Raw genomic sequence first — 16,817 nt, forward strand, 5'->3', positions numbered from 1 at the left:
ATTCTTTCGTTTCGCCGAAGTGTTGATTCACTGTTCCATTCCTTCAGCAGCAAAAGCTAGACCTCCCTCGCCAAGAGAAACAGAATACCCCTGAGTCGTACATACCCGATAATCTTTCCACCACCAAAATGAAGCTGTCCCTCACCTTCCTTGCCACCGTCTTCGCGGGCGTTGTGTAAGTCATTGCTCTCACGCTTCACATCGCCAACTATAGTTCTACAATGAGGCCCAATGCTGACCACTCGATCCCCTTTGCAGTGTCGCAGACATGCACAACAGCTGTGCCTGCCACAACGGCGGCTACAACTGGCGCATCACCGCCCCAGCATGTGACGCTTACGGTTCCGATGTTGCCTACAACAATGACTCTGGTCGCTGTGAATCCAAGTCTGGCGACGAGGTCCTCGATGGCGACACATGGGAGGGTACCTGCCAGAAGCTCGCTCAGGAGGGTTTCGCCTGTATCGATGGCAAGGGCACCTGCTACGCCTCAGCCGACACCGTCCGGGGTGACTGCAACTAAGTTCTTCAAGTCTTTAGACATGCACATGGACTGTTTCGCGACGTGGTGATGACGAGATAAGGAGGAGCCAGCCTATCATACTTTTTACGAACATTTCATACTGTATATATGATTCAAGTTCTGCCGCGGACATTCTGCAGATATGGGACCAATGGAATTTCTTAAACCCGGTCTGATCATTCGCCGTGATCACATTCCACCAGCTGCCTCTGGATGAGATCAGTGTGAGAACTGATTTCAAGTTGACATCTACTGAACTACCTTTGTGGCTGAAAGTGACCCTTTCCTGTTAGTTGGCGCGGAAGTTGTGCTAAATTTCAGGGGTGCCGGTGTGGGCCGTTGCAGAGAGACGTTGCGACAGTACCTAGAAAGTGCTAGAGCCTATCGGGAGACACGCAACATTGGTAGAATGTATGCTGTTGCGTTGTCTTTGCTCTTCAAGTTCTATACATTGCGTGCTGCCCTGTGCCAAGGACAAGCTGCTTCATGAAAAAGCCGCAAGTCGAGCTGGGCAAATTTGACACAACGCCGCATACTTCACCATATTGACCCCAGAGACATCCAAGACCTCGCCCAAGTCATTTCCCCAGACAACGAGAACGTACCCTTCAAAGTTAGTCAAACAAATGACAGCTCCGCGAGTCGCCGTCTCGCTTCAACAGGGTCCCAGTCTACCAAGACGCGATTCTGAGACTCGTCCATTTTCTGCTTCACAAACGGCTCCATCATCTGCTGTTCCTCCTGGCTCAGGAGATGCAGTCTCGTCTTCCACAAATCCTTGTCCAAGACCCCTGGGTCCCGGCGACCGAAAAAGCGCTCGTCCAAGAACGCCCAAAAGACAGCATCAAAGGCCCAGCTCTTCCTCGCCGCATAATTGAGCCAGAAGCGACCGGTCTCCCAACTCTCCTTCATGTGTGCCGAGAGGGGCAGCCCATCAAGAAAGGCCGCCCCATCCTCCTGATCCTCCATAGCCTTCAGCCAAATTTCCAACTGCGGCTCATATGCCGTGCTCCATTCCTCCACCCCAATCGGTTTCCACATTTCTGGCGTCTCGAACAGCAGCCACCAAGGTGGGTCGAGCACGAACTGCGCTGGCGCTGCGTAAGTGAACTCCCAGTCGATCGCAGCAGCTAGCTTATCAACGTCCTCTGCAAGGTCCATGAGGCAATTGGTAGGGCGGAAGTCGTCACACCAGAGGCGGAAGCAGTCTGAGTTGTTAGGAGCTTGAAACCTCGGGCGCGTCGCTGATTTGGCAGAGGCAGACCAGCTGTCTTGCGCAAATCCGTATGTAGACAGATGGCCCCGCTTGGCCAGCCTGAGAAACAGTTGGCGAGATACGTATTTGTTCCGACAGTCGTCCTCATCCTTGACAAGGTCGTTGTGTTGAAAAATAAGCTGTGCTAGGTGCATCGTGGCCAGTTGCACATACCACTCATCAGCTGTGGCAAAGGTGGTGTTCTTGGCAGGAAAGATGGCTTCTGGAATATTACCAAGTTGTGTCATGCTGCTCATGTTAAAGGTGAGAGGTCTACCAGCAACCTGAATGGAGCCATCGACCTCGAGTAGAGACCCGATGCGAGAGAATGTGGGTTGCGCGAGCTCTAGGAGACACCTTGCCATGTCCCCCCACAAACTTCTCAGCCTGCTCTCAGGGAGCTTCAAGTTTAGGACCGGAGTCAGGGAGGGGTCCTGATCAGGAACACAAAGAGGGTCTGTCAGATCGCCTCGGTTTTCAATACGACGGAGCATGAGGAAAGGCCCAATGCTCGAGTCTGACCCGTAATAGAGCACCTGGGCCACGGGAATGCGGGTGTTGATCCTCACGTACTCCGTCGCTGCAGCCTCATAGAGTACCTTCTCGTCGGGGAACTGTGCTGCTCCCGGCCAGGGTACCCGCACCATAACGTCGGAGGATGAGTCCTCTTCTCCGAAACGCATTCTGTAGTGGACATTCAAACCTCCTTGGATGAGGCTCAGAATCCGAGCAGGTTTGCCGCACTTCTCCGCGACGAAATCTTCGACTCGACGACAGAAAGAAACCGTCCGGAACTTCTTCGCGGACTCTTCTTCTGCAGCGTCGCTTCTATCCCACGCGTCATCATCAAAATTTTGCCGACGCTTATACATTCTCAACAGGGCTCGCGTTTTACAAGGATGTCGGAGGCTGAGCGAATCGATTTACTCTCGGTTGCGTTGAACGGGGCAAGGTACCACCAGCTTCAGTGTAGAGACAAGGTTCGTTCGTCGCAGAGAATATCAATTTGAGGTGGAAGCGAAGAATCTGGCAACCTGCAACTAGAGCGAGGTCTGAACAGTCACCAGCTGAAGTCATAGACGGCGGGGCTGACTTGTTGGTTTCGGGCAGCCAGCCCCTGCCTTGCCAGGCCCTCTGACGGAAGAGGGGTTTACCCGAAAAAGGTTTAGTAATTCCGGTACCTAGCCAATAAGCAGAATTCTCACCGCCCTCAGCCCTGCAGGTGTTTGCCCGGCTACTAGGCACACGCTCTGGTTTGGTCTGCGCCACATCCAAGGCAACCAGGACCGTCTCAGGGGAGCCATGGTGGGCTGTCTCGGAAAAACGAGAGTTGGCCCCCCCCCTACAAAATGCCCCCTATTCCTCGGCTAAACCAAAACTTTACTAGCAGGACGGAAAACCCTACATTTCATAACAGGATACCCCTATCAACCTATCAACATTCCTTAATTAGTAAAAAAAGGGTTCTAATAATAACTAGCTATTACCTATTATACCTCAAACTCTAATAGTTAGAGTTTTATTTATACTCTAACTTATTACCACTTAATAAGTAGCTATAGGCTAAGTTTTAGGTTAGCTATACTATAATTTAAAAATACTATTAGAAAATTACTACTATCTATATAGTTACTCTAAGTATATTATTATTATTATTATTAAATATAGTTAAGTTAAAGTAATAAATTATAAAGATTTAATAACCTACTTTTATAATAATATTATAAAATATAATTAATATATAAATTATATAAACTAAAACTAAAAGATCTTTTATTTAATAAGTTAAATTTATATTTAAATAAAATATAATACTTCCTTATTAAATAATTATAAATTAATATTATTATAAAATAATAAATAATACTTTTAAAGTTTATATATAAAGTAATAAATAAATATATATATTAATTTATTAATATAATAAAAAGCTTTATAATTATTATTTTTAATAGATATATTAATTAAACTATATAATAAAGATATTTATTTTTATTAATAAGTTTAGTTTTAATAAATAAAATAGTATAAAAGGATAGATTAGGTACTTATTAAGTATACTCTATAGGTTAAAAGTTTTTAAATAAGGGGCTTATTTTTATATTTTTATATAATTATATTAAATAGCTTACTTATTATTATAATATATAGGGTTATATAATAAAAGTTTTTTTAATAATTAAAGGAAAGTATTTTATTAAAATAAACTTATATTTAAATTTAAAATTAATCTTTATAATAAATAATACTTTTAATATTATAAAGTAAAAATAATTAAAGTAATAAATATAAAAGGTATAAAATATAAATATTTATTTTTATACTCCTTTAATTTTAATTTTATTAAAATATATTTTAATAATTTAAAATATTATTTATATTATTAATATTAATATAAATTATTAAATTATAATTTAAATAAAGATTTTATTTAATTTTTATTCTTTTATATTAAGAAGGTTAGGTTTAGAATTAAAACTATTTAAAGATATTTCTATTATATATAAGTATTAAAAAAGTATAAAATAAAATAAATATAATAGTTTTAATTAGAAGTTATAAAAATTAAAATTAATAAAATTTTAATTAAATAAAGTTATATAAATAAAAAGTATTATTTATAAATTAAATAGTTAGGTTAATAGTTAAAGGTTAAGGTAGATAAATTAATTATAGATAAATTTATTTAATTAATTAAATACTTAATATTAAGTATTTAATTTATTTTATTTATTTAAAATAAATAACTTTCTTTTTTAATTACTTTCTATTATTAACTATATTTTTCTATATATTTAATTACTACTTTCTTTATTTAAAAGTTTTTAAAACTTATTATATAACTTTTATTTTATTAAATAAAAGGGATTATTTTAATAAGCTTTTAACTCTTTTATTAAATAACTAACTTAATTATAAAATCTAATATTAAATAAAGTTAATTAATTAGTTAAATAATTTTTATAAGCTTTATAAAGTATATATTTTTAATATTTATTTAATAGTTTATTAAATAGCTATTTAATAGCCTTTATTATAATAGTAAGTCCTTTTATTATTATTACTATTAAAGAAATTAATAAAATCCTTTTCTCCTTTAAATATAATTTAATTAGTATTTCAATTTATAAAATAATCCTTAAACTATATTTATTAAACTAAATATCCTTTTTTATAAAGCCTATAAAGATTAAGCTTTTATATTTTATAACTTTTATAAGTTATTTAAGTTAAACTCTTTCTAATAGATTTTAAAGTACTTTTAAAGTATTTTTAAAATACTTTTAAAGTACTTTTATAATAAACTTTTAATATAAAACTATTTTATTTCTTTTACTTATAATAATAATAATAAAAATAATTAATAACCTTTACTTTTATTATAAGTTTTAGGTACTATTATTATTACTATTAGTAATAATAAGACTCTATTAAACTTATAAAAGAAGTTAATAATAATAATAATAATAATAGTTTTATTAAGGTTATTTAACTATACTTAACTTTAAATAAGTTAATATTAAATAATAAGTTAATAATTATATTAATATTACTTTCCCTTTACTTTTATTTTTACTACTTTTTAGAAAAATAAAGTTAACTTTATTATTATTAAACTTTTCCTTATTAGGTTTTATTTAAGTTATTTAATAATTAAAAGGATTTTTAATAGATATTTAATTATAATATTATTTATTATAATTATATTAAATTAATTTCTTAAGTTTTATTAAATAAACTAATATATATATTATTTTATTTAATAAAATATTATTATTATAGAATTCCTTTATTTTAATAGTAATAATTAACTTTATAATAATTATTTAAAAATATAATTATATTTTTATTAATTATTTATATTTCTTTTATATAAAGTTTATTTTTATTTTTATTTTAATTCTTTATCTAATAGTTATTAATATAAATTAAAAGTTTTAAAGTTTAAGTTTTTATTAAGTATATTTATATCTATTATTTATTTAATTATTAATAAACTATCCCTTAAAGTAGCTTTTATTAAATAGTTAATAATAACTAAAAGACTTTAATTAATAATTATTTAATTATATAATTACTTTATAATATAGATATTTATAACTCCTTTATTAATAATATAACCCTATAATTATATAAAGATTAAAAATAAATAATCTTTAAACTTTAAAGAATATATTTATAATATTATTATAATTAAGTATTTTAATTTTTTATTAATATCTTTTTTATAAATTTTAATTATAAAAATATAAACTTTTAACTTATAAGTTAATTAACTTTAATAAAAATATCCCTTAGTTTAATAATTATATTTAAGTAATCTTTATACTTTTTATAATTAAGTTTTAATTAATTTAATATACTTTAATAAAAACTTTAAATTTTTAATTTTAATTTTTTATAATATAATATTTTATCTTTTAAATTATATAATAAAAGTATTAATAGCTTTTAAGTTATAAATTTTAATAAATAAAGTTAAAGTTAATTTATTTAAATATATTTATATTAAAAATTAATTAAATAACTTTTAAAGTACTTAATATTATTATTAATATTATTTATTAAAAACTTTACTTTAATAAAAGGTCTTTATTATTAGTACTTTTACTTTTCCTTTTTTATTAATAAATATATCCTTTTATTATTAATTTAAATAATATTCTTTTATACTCTAAACTACTTAATTTATTATAATAGTTTTATTTTAAGTAGTTTTAAAGGTATTTATAAATACTTTTAAATAATTTATTAAGTTTTAATTACTTTAATAATTAGTTTTTAAATATATAACTATTTAAATAGTATAATATTTTTATTAATAAATTATATAATTTAACTCTTTAAGTAAGTTTTATATAATAAATATTAAATAGTTTAAATTTAATAGATTAGTTTAATAATATTATTTATAAAGTTAATGAAATTAATATTACTTTATATTAAAGTAAATAAGTTATATATATTTTTATAAATTAAATTTAAATTAATTATATAAGATTAATATAATATTACTTTTATTTAATTAGGTAATAAAGATAACTTATTATTAATACTAATAAGGTTAATAGGGGTATTTTTGTAAAAATGTTAGAGTTTCCACTCTTTTAGTGAAGTTTTAGTTTAGCTAAGGAATAGAGGGTATTTTATAGGGGGGGGGCCAACTCTCGTTTTTCCGAGACAGGGGCCAATCAAGGTGCAGATGTAAGCGCGCGCAAACGATTGACGGACCCGGCTTATATTCCGACAGCCCCCTAATTCTAACCGCCTTTCTATATAAAGTCCCACTTTTAAACATACTTTATTTAATCCGAATACGATCTTATCACTCTAATTATAAATTTTTAAAAAATAATATTTTAATAGTAATATTATTATAAAATAATTCTAAGTATTAATATATAAAATAACTTTTATAATAATAATAATATATTTATTAATAATAAATTAAATTATATTATATAAATTAAATAGATTAAATAAAATAAAAAATAAATTTTATATAATATATATTATTTTTATTACTTAGGTAAATTTAAATAAAAATATTATAAACTTTAAAATTTAATTAATAGTTTTTTAATTTTTTAATTTTTTAATATAAATTATTATAATTAAATATTATTACTTTTTATATATAATAATATAATTAAAAAAAATTATAAAATTTAAAATTAAAGTATGTTATTTAAACTTAATAAGTTATTATAGAAAGTAGCTATATTTTAATATATTATAAATAAAAGTTGAGCGGTTAAAATTAGAGGGTGGTCTAGATGAGGGCCGGGTATGTTATCTATTAATCCATTGGGGAAAAGACATCCTCAAAAATTGCGCTATCGTCTCTCGCGCAGTCCATTTCTGGTAGCTGAGAGGGGTCATGCAGGTCACCGGGCGGTGGTGAGCAAGGCGTCGGGTGCCTTCACAACCCATGGGGCCGGGCCCATGGGCTCAAGCTGATGCCTAACGCTGGATCTTGAGCGTTTACCACTGTATGAAGGCGCCACATACATATGGGGATTAAAAACGAAATCACCTAGTGGGGAAACCCCGCATGTGTAAATACTACCTACCCAAGCATGGTTTCCCTCAACATAGACCACATTCTTCAACCCCCCCCCCTCTGCTGTGAGGTCCGGGTGGCTCTTCAAAACCAACAAACGCACAGCCACTGGGAATGTTGGTTCCAATAGCGATCAGTCAGCCCAGCGTAGAGTCATTGGTTCAGATTTGAGTTGAAGCTACGAGAAGTGAAGATAGAGCGGCCACTAAATGGCCACAGTGAGGCTGAATGCTAAAGCCAACAGGCCCAGATAATGTCATTCTTGCAACTCGTGGGCGTTGGGTGCCTGTGAAAAACGCCTTCTTGCGGCTCCGTGTAATGGAACAAGAGACGTGAAAAATTATAAATTACGGCAATCTTGTCACTCTATTCCCACTTCTTGTCAAGAAATAACACTGGGTTCCACCGACACGACGACAAGTGCCCATAATTGTTGTAAAAATCTCAAAATAATTTCTTTCCCACTCCCGGTGACCAAGCAGCGCGTGCTCTGCAGTGACTTGTCAATACCTGGCTATCCATTCACATCTTCTACGACCAGGTGAGCGTTGACTGTCTTTTCTGGCCCCAACTTCATCCTTCGCTAACGATTCATGTGTTTTACACCAGACATCAAATCCGCTCACAATGGCAGGCAAAAGAGAGGACAGCCTCGAGTGGGAATTACAGAACGAGGATCTTACAATAGCAGCCGGCAAGGTCAGCAAGGAGAAACGCGAGAATGCCAAAAAGGAAAAGGAGCGCAAGGAGGAAGAACAGAGACAAGCACAGTTAAAGCAGATGATGCTCGACGCTGGCAAGCAGAGCAAGGAGAGGCGCGACAAGTGATGAGCTCTCACGGTGGATAGGCTTTGTGCAAATGCAATACCAGACGTAGAATAAGGAATGAATATCTATATTACATTGCTCCCCAGCTAGCACAATTAATGTCACATTAATATAAAAGCTAATTAAAACATTTAAATATACTTACTTTTATACTTATAAATATAATTAAAAAGATAATAAATTCCTTTTTAATTATAATATATAAAAGTAAGTTTTTTAATATAAAAATAAATATTAAAAAATAAAATTAAATATAAATTTATTTTTAAAATAGTTTTTTAAAAAATTTAATTTTTATATATATTTAAAAGAGAAAGAATAATATTATAATTTTAAAATATAGTATTAAAATAATTAAAATTATAATTATAGAATAAAATATAATTTATTTAATATATTTTATTTTATATTTAATAAATATTCTTTTAAATATAAAGTTAAAAGATTTATAATTATAAAATTTTAATTAAGTTTTATTTAATTATTTTATTATATTATAATTTAATTTAATTTAATTTAACTTTTATTAAATTTATTTAAGTATTTTATTTTTAAAAGTAAAGTTTTATATTTTTAAACTTAAATATAAAGTTTTTATAAATTTTAATTTACTTTAAATTAAATTTATAATTTTAATTTATTGAAAATTTATTAATTATTTTAAATATTAATAACTTTTCTAAAAATAAATATTTATAAAATATAATTATAAATTTAAAATAATAATAAAATATAATTATTTTATTTAAAAGTTATATTTTAATTTAATAATATATTAAATTAAATAATAATTTTAATTAATTATATTTATAAAATGAATTATTATTAAATTTATTAAATAAATATTTATTTATAAAATAAAATTAAAACTTTAATTAAAATAATAATATTTTTATTTTATTTATTTAAATTATTTTATATTTATATATAATAAATTTAATTAAATTAATTTCTAAAAATATATTATATTTAATTTTTAAAAGTTTTAATTATTTATTTTTAATTTAATATAAAATAAAAAATATAAATAATTTATATTAATTTAAATTAATATTATTATTTTATTGAAAATTAAAATTATTATAAATTATAAATTATTTAATTTTATATTAATTACTTTTATATATAAATATTAAAATATTATATAATTTAAATAAAAGTTAAGTAAAATAAATAAAATAAAATTATTTATTTTTAAAATTAATATTTTAATTTTATTTAAATAAATATTTTTAATTAATTTTATAAATTAAATTATCTTTTAATTAAAATTATATCTTATTTAAATAAATATTTTTAATTAATTTTATAAATTAAATTATTTTAAAATAAATATTTAATTTATTAAATTAAAATATAATTAAATAGAATAATTATATTTTATTATTATATATAATATTTAAATTTATAATTTTATATAAGTTTATAAAAATAATTATTAATAATTAAATTTATAATTATATAAAAATAAATTTTTATTTTAGAACGATTAATTAATATTTAAAATAATTAATATATTTTTAAAAAATTAAAAATTATAAATTTAATTTAAATTAAACTTAAAAGTAAATAGTTAATAAATATTAAAAATAATTAAATTAAATTAAAAATTAAATTAAATTAAAAATTAAAAATCTTTTACTTTATATTTAAAAGAAATACTTTATATATTTATAAAAAGTTTAAAAACTTTAAATAATATAATATAAATAATAAATTATAAAAGATTAATTTTTAAAAAATTTAATTAAATTATTTTTAATAAATATTTTTAATAATATATTTATAAATAAAAGTTTAATATTAATATATTAAATTAAATTAATTATTATAATAAAAATAATAATTATTATTAATTAATTATTTAAATTATTATTATTAAAAACTATAATAATTAATTTATATAATTAATTATTTAATAATATATAAGTATTATATTATTACTTTATAAAGCTTTTTAAAGAGGTTAGCTTTAACTACTTAAAATTTAATTATTATCTAATTAACTAATTATTAAAGCTATAGGCTGAATGCTTATAGGACTAACTAGTAGATCTATATACTCTACTTATCTTATTAGCCTAAGTAGCCTCTATACCTCTTATAATATAGAATTACAACTTCACTACCTTCCTTATACTATTCCTTAGGTAACTTTAGTTTTAAATCAATAATTCTTTATAGATAATTTAAGCCTTCTTTTGCTATAGGTCGCGAGGACCGTCTCACTGATGCTAAATAATTAATGGCAGTTGACAGCTTCGACACATAAAGCCCAGCTGGCCCGCGAGGGCCGCTTTAGGAGGACTAAGAGCCCTACAGCAGCTAGACTGATGGCCTAGCCTCCCTGCCCCCTTAGATGAATGAGGCTAGCACCGGTATTGGCGTCACAGCCCGCGTGTTCAGCCGCCACGACGTCATCCGCGGTCACAACACAACAATAGCAGAAGCTGCAAGTGCCTCTGGGCGGACCAAGGAAGTCGTTGATCCAACTTTGAGTCAATCTGGAGGATTAAAAAGATCGAAGTCCCTCCCTTGTCCACTCGCAACGTCCCCGGGCAGGAGATTTCAACGCTGGCCTGATATCCCACGAGTACTGTCACCACCTTTTGATCCGGAAGAGCCTACAGAACCGCTTATCTAGCTTCAGTTTGTCCAAGACCCAGACCCAAATTATTAATACATCCGTGACGTTGCACAATGGACACACACGCAGACGAGGACCCACCAGCACGTAACCCGATCTCTGGGGACGCCGGACCCGGTTCCACTATCGCCGACCTGTTGCCCGTTCCAGTCATCACGGAGCCTGTTGTCGATCCCGAAAAGGTGGAAACATCAAACACTCTTGCTGGGGGTACTTCTCTATCGCATGCACTGGCAACGACGGAGCACACCGAGAAAGGCCTCGCTCAGCAATACCATGATGAAGAAGTACTCAATCTTGGATGGCATCAGAAGAAACAGGAGGTTTCTGAGCCTTTGGTTGGCGGTCTGGACAACGAGGGGTTGTGGATGCTGGTACGGCGCTTCGACATGCAAATGTACCACGTCAAATCCATCCCCAACCCCGTTCCGGGAGGACTCGACCTCAACATTGCTGATGACGAGGAGTTCTCTCCCGACAAGCTGCGTGCAAACATCGAGAGGCTTTATATGACCGTCATCGTGCACCTTCTGGCTGCTGTCAAGCACGTTGCGCGGCTGAGATCCTGGCGTGAGAGGAAGCGAACCGTGTCCTTCGCCACCGCCTACTTCACCGCCTGGCTTCTCGACTTGATTGTGCCACTGCTTTCGTCCACCCTGATCATGTTGATCGTATATCCGCGAGCGAGACAAATCTTGTTCCCTCCCGCACCCTTGGCACTGGTCGATTCGAAATCAGGAGGGCTGAAGAAACCCTCAGCAGGCGCGCTGGGAAGCCATGACAGCGCAACAGGAGCACCGGAAAAACACCGGGGTGAGGCGGTCGAGCAGGAGGCAAGCAACTTCGTGAGCGGTATAACATCTGTGGCGCTGAGCAGCGCGGCTGGCAAACATCCTGGCGACGTGGCCGAGGATGGAGGCCCTGCGGATTCGGCCCCAGACCCATCGGCGATTGCATCAGGTGCCGCTGAGGCCAGGACTATCTCCACTGGTGCAAAGGCAGAAGCTGGCTCCAAGCACGACAAGACCAAACAGCCTATGGAGGCAGCCATGTGGAACAAGATGAAACCGATCATGCACGCCCTCGCTGATGTGGCCGACACATGGGAGCGATTTGGCAACGCGCTCAGCCCCACAGCTCCGTTTCCCAAGAACTCGTACCGCATTCGCCTCGCAGTTGCAGCCTCGCCGATGCTCTTAATGTCCTTGCTCATCAGCTCGTACATGTTTACTAAGGGAGCCACCTTCGCGCTCGGATTCGGCTTCTTCGGTGACCCCGTCATCCAGCGTGGCCTCAGTCTCCTCGACCGTCGGTTCCCCAACTGGCAGAAGCTGCTCGAGCTTCGCAACACAGTACTCAAGGGCGTGCCAACAAATGCACAGCTCACCATAACTTTGCTCCGTATCGGCGAAGCAAACAAGGCTCCTCTTCCACCGCCGCCGAAGATCACTGAGGCAACTCCCGACGAACATGTTGCGATAACGGCCGACGACTTGCAAGCTATCGGCGGTGAAGCGCTTCTTGGGGCGAGTCAATCCGAGATTGACGATGCGGTGCGAAAGGATCCGGCCACGATTCAAGACACAGACGGAAAAGATATCAATGATTCGAAATCAAGCAACCACGGCAAGAAAGGCAGCAGGATTCTCGGATTCTTCAAGGGCACAACCAAAGGCGCGGTAAAGACAGCCATCGGCACAGATACGGTCAAGGCCAAGGCAGGCTCTGCCAAAGCAAAGGATCGCCTGGGCGTGATACCTCGTCACCAGCACTTGGATGGTCCGGTTGAGTTCCAGGCTCGTCACAAGGGTCACAAGGGGCGGGTTTACATCACAACGAAAGCGACGATACCCTCGGTGGCCTTCAGCACGGATGTGAGGTCTGATCTCGACGAGATCGATACAGAACACGTGCATCCTGCATGGACCGTGGCAGTGGCAGATATAGTGGAGCTGAAAAAGATTGGGGGATACGGGTGGAAGGCGAAGCTGGTGGTTGGGTGGTCAACGGGCAAGGAGGTTGCTGATGGCCTAGAAATCGCCACCAGCAAGGGAGAAGTATTCAAGGTCACGGCGTGTCCCCTGAGGAACGAACTTTTCAACCGCCTCGTTGCCATGGGTGGGCAGAAATGGGAGGCTTGGTGAATTGTCCCAGAGATCGACCAGGGGAGACAGTCATTCGTCACGGTCTGCGATGTTTAGACACTTATCCTTCACGTGAACATTTCACTGGCTAGTTTCAGGCACGGCAGCAGTTTTAGAAAGGTTGGCCGAGGCTGGATTACATATGCTATGCCACCTCTTTGGCATCATTCGCCCGACTCTAGCAAACGAGCGAATAGTAACATCCACAAGAAAGCCCTGACCAGTCCAAAGAAACGCAGGTGTTATCCTTCGACCTCGGGATGGTTGCTTTACAATGCTCGTACCATCCAGTCTGCCATCCATGCTCACACAGGCTCAGGTGTGTCTCGGTAGGCCTCGGGCAGGAAACCCTCGAGATCGGCTTTGATCAGCATCGCTACGTGCTTGGAGTGATACCGATGGTGTGTTGTCGTTCCCCCATGGATGTAGTAGTTGGGCACACGCAAATGCCTCGTAAACATCCCGCGTAGCTCTCCTTCCTTGTCGACGCCCCAGATCCCGTCCCTGAGGGCACTCACGTCCTCGGGGCCAAGCACACTGTCTGCGTCCCCGTGGTCGTTCCCGAGGAACTTGTCGCTGCCCAGGACCTCGGCCGTCGTGCTGCGGTCCTTGTCCGAGTCGAACCCGGTGGCCCAGATGATGGCGTCCGCCTCGACGACCGAGCCGTCGCTGAGCTCGAGGCCCGTCTCGGTGTAGGCCGTCGGCTGGACCAGGCCCCGGACGGCCACCTTGCCCTCCACGATGTACCGTATCCCCTCGCCAATGTCGTTGAAGTGCTTCCCGCCGGCCTCCATTAGGTGGTGGATCAGGTCGCCCCCGTTTGCGGAGTCGTAGACGGGGAACCCTCGCTCCAGCAGCGGCTTGTACTTGTCCTTGTCCTTGGTGGCCGCCATGTTCGCGTACGAGTCCCGCACGAGCTGCCCGCCGATCGCGGCGGGGCCCGGGACAAGTATTTTGTCGACTACATCGGTTGGCATTGCCTCGTACATGCCGAGGCCCTCGGGGAATAGCGCATATTCCCAGGGGAAGATGAAGGTGGGACTCCGGGCGATCATGGTGGTCTTGAGTCCTGCCGCCGCGCAGTCTTCCATGACATCGAAAGCTGAATTTGCGGCACCGACAACAATTACAGACTACAGGTCCAGCGTCAGCACCACTCACATTGTCCCACAACAAAAGTAGGCACTTACCTTTGCTCCCTTATCCTGCAACACTTTCGGGTTCTTATAGTGCTTTGAATGAATACTGGCCACCCCCTTGTACAGCTCCTTGCCCGGAAGCTTCGGTATGTACGGGTGGTCGCAGCCAACCCCGGTAGCCTGGACGAGCTGCGGCGCTCTGACTGTCTTGATGCCAAAGGGCGTGTGTATCTTGGCATTCCAGACTCCCTTGGTCTTGTTGAACGAGCTTCCCACGAGCCACGAGGAGTGAAGGATGTTCAGGTTGAACTTGCTGGCGAAGTCTCTCATATGTCCGGCGAGCATGTCTCTCGTGAGAATCAATGGGAGCTCATCAGGATATGCTGCAGGAGTGTTAGTGAACACGTCTTGGCCCTCCTAACTGGATTCCTCCATGCTGTAGAAGGAGGCCTTACGCATAAATGGAGGGTTGCATCCCGACTTTCCGATGTGGAAACGCATGCTATCGTATCGAGTCGCCCAGTTGTCCCCCGGTCGAGCAAGTTTGTCGATTACCACGCTCTCGACGCCGGCGGCCTTCAGTCTCGCCGCTTGGATCAAACCACTGGCGGAAACAATTAGTCCCAGTCTTCATGTCACCATAGTATGACCAGCCCGTTTCTAGATACTTACGCATTGCCTCCTCCAACGATCAGGACATCTGTATCGATGTGCTCAACGTCATCCAACTTCCTTCCTGGGGCAGTCAGGAGGTCTTGGTTCTCTGGCCAGTCTGTATAGTCCTCAAGCCATGTGGCGAGCGTCCATATTTTCCACTTGATCTGGCCATCCGCTGCCTGTTCTGGGAATAGTTGCACCGAGCCTTCACACTTGCTCTTGGGACGGGTGGTCTCAAAGGTGAAGAAGCCTGATATCCATCTGAGGGCCGGGGTGGGCGAGACATCGTGTACGGAGCCTGGGACAAGATTGAAGCCACCGGCCAAGCCTCGCTCCTTGGCCAGCTTTTTCAGTGCTGGGGCTATGATAGGTCCGTCGTTGAACGTTCGGAAATGGAATGTGAACGATAAGAGATCGCGCCAGTAGGCTTGGCTGCCAAGGAAGACATCCTTCAGTTGCTGGGTGTCGCCTTCTTCAAGCGCAGCTGTAAGAGAGTGAAGAGCTTCGGTGACAAGCGCCGTGCCGTCTACATCGGCTGATCCTGGTAGTTTGTCTGGGAGTGGAGGAAAGGGACGGTAGATGTCTTTCTGAAGACTGCACTTTGGAGGGTATTCCTCCGTGAGCTGTGGAGTGACTGGACACTCAGTCAGCGATTTGAGTCGATCTCAACGCCATGATGGGGCCATCTGGCTCATACCGGAACCCATGTTCGCCCTTGCAGCAATCCTATGAAGTTGCGAATGTAGTTTGGTCTAGGACAAATCTGGAACAGTCACTGGGTTTCTTATTCCTGAGATCGAAGCGCGTTGCGAAGGCCTTGGCATAACAGACTCAGCGGGCCTTGAGTTCGTGATGATGCCATGTAATTATTCAAGCTCGCGCCTTCGTTAACCCCGAGATGATGTCGGGTCGGGGGAAATGTTGACCGCGTAGTCGATGACTGGTCGAGTTCCCCGCAAAACGGGACATGGCAGCGGGATGCGACGTCGAAGGCAGATGCCACGGAGCGGTTCTTGGCCATCTCCGACTTGAGTGGCGAGGTTCCCCTGTGTGACTTGGAGTGTAGCACCCGCCAGTTCAGCTCCGCATAATCTATCCGCCCACCGGTAGGTGGGCCCGTGGCAGTTCCCTGAACCATAAATCCGGAGGTTGCGGCGCGTCGAATCGGCGACCAACCCTGCGGCTGCCACGGAGTACAATGTGTGCTCCAGCGGTCATCACCGCGGAACACGGCGGAGCAACGCGGCATAAATCCGAGATCTTCGGTGTCACCTGAGCAACCTTGGAACTTTAGAAGTGTGAGAGCCAGTGATAGCAGCCGCTTGCCGAGGTCTATCAAATAGATTGCACCCCTCTCCTACTCCGCCCAACGGAATCCGTGATTTGTTGTCCAATAACTACTAACAGGCTTGTGTGCTTCTATCTATTACTTGTTCATTTGTACTTGGTCATACTCATTAGTGCTTACCAACGCTTCCATAACTCATGTGTTACGATGTAAAGATTAATACCAATTGACAGTTCCGACGGGCTGTGATTGCGTATAGAACCTGGAAAGAG

The 16,817-nt window shown here is 37.3% G+C and overlaps 4 protein-coding genes across 4 annotated transcripts; 2 read left to right on the forward strand and 2 right to left on the reverse strand.

Annotated features, from left to right (window-relative positions):
* Positions 1 to 128: 128 nt before the first annotated feature.
* KVR01_012770 (uncharacterized protein) lies at positions 129 to 523 on the forward strand (the record flags this gene model as incomplete). Its single annotated transcript, XM_044789060.1, has 2 exons — positions 129 to 175; positions 259 to 523. The coding sequence occupies 2 exons, from the start codon at positions 129 to 131 to the stop codon at positions 521 to 523; spliced, it is 312 nt and encodes a 103-aa protein (XP_044638241.1).
* Positions 524 to 884: 361 nt separating this feature from the next.
* On the reverse strand, positions 885 to 2,829 carry KVR01_012744 (uncharacterized protein). Its single transcript, XM_044792503.1, has one exon. It carries the CDS (start codon positions 2,648 to 2,650, stop codon positions 1,142 to 1,144), a length of 1,509 nt encoding a protein of 502 aa, XP_044638215.1. The 5' UTR covers positions 2,651 to 2,829; the 3' UTR covers positions 885 to 1,141.
* An 8,287-nt stretch (positions 2,830 to 11,116) lies between these two features.
* Positions 11,117 to 13,667, forward strand: KVR01_012789 (uncharacterized protein). Its single transcript, XM_044794896.1, has one exon. The coding sequence runs from the start codon at positions 11,371 to 11,373 to the stop codon at positions 13,459 to 13,461; it is 2,091 nt and encodes a 696-aa protein (XP_044638260.1). The 5' UTR covers positions 11,117 to 11,370; the 3' UTR covers positions 13,462 to 13,667.
* A 99-nt stretch (positions 13,668 to 13,766) lies between these two features.
* On the reverse strand, positions 13,767 to 15,964 carry KVR01_012790 (uncharacterized protein; the record flags this gene model as incomplete). Its single annotated transcript, XM_044789598.1, has 5 exons — positions 13,767 to 14,594; positions 14,652 to 14,983; positions 15,056 to 15,204; positions 15,273 to 15,891; positions 15,955 to 15,964. 5 exons carry the CDS (start codon positions 15,962 to 15,964, stop codon positions 13,767 to 13,769), a joined length of 1,938 nt encoding a protein of 645 aa, XP_044638261.1.
* Between the last annotated feature and the right edge of the window lie 853 nt (positions 15,965 to 16,817).

The sequence above is a fragment of the Diaporthe batatas genome (genome assembly GCF_019321695.1).
Source record: "Diaporthe batatas strain CRI 302-4 chromosome Unknown Contig00021, whole genome shotgun sequence".
Taxonomy (NCBI): Eukaryota; Fungi; Ascomycota; class Sordariomycetes; order Diaporthales; family Diaporthaceae; genus Diaporthe; species Diaporthe batatas.

Bases quoted from the DNA above. Each gene is read 5' to 3' on its own strand.
- KVR01_012789 (XM_044794896.1), top strand. From the start codon at position 11,371: ATGGACACACACGCAGACGAGGACCCACCAGCACGTAACCCGATCTCT.
- KVR01_012744 (XM_044792503.1), bottom strand. From the start codon at position 2,650: ATGTATAAGCGTCGGCAAAATTTTGATGATGACGCGTGGGATAGAAGC.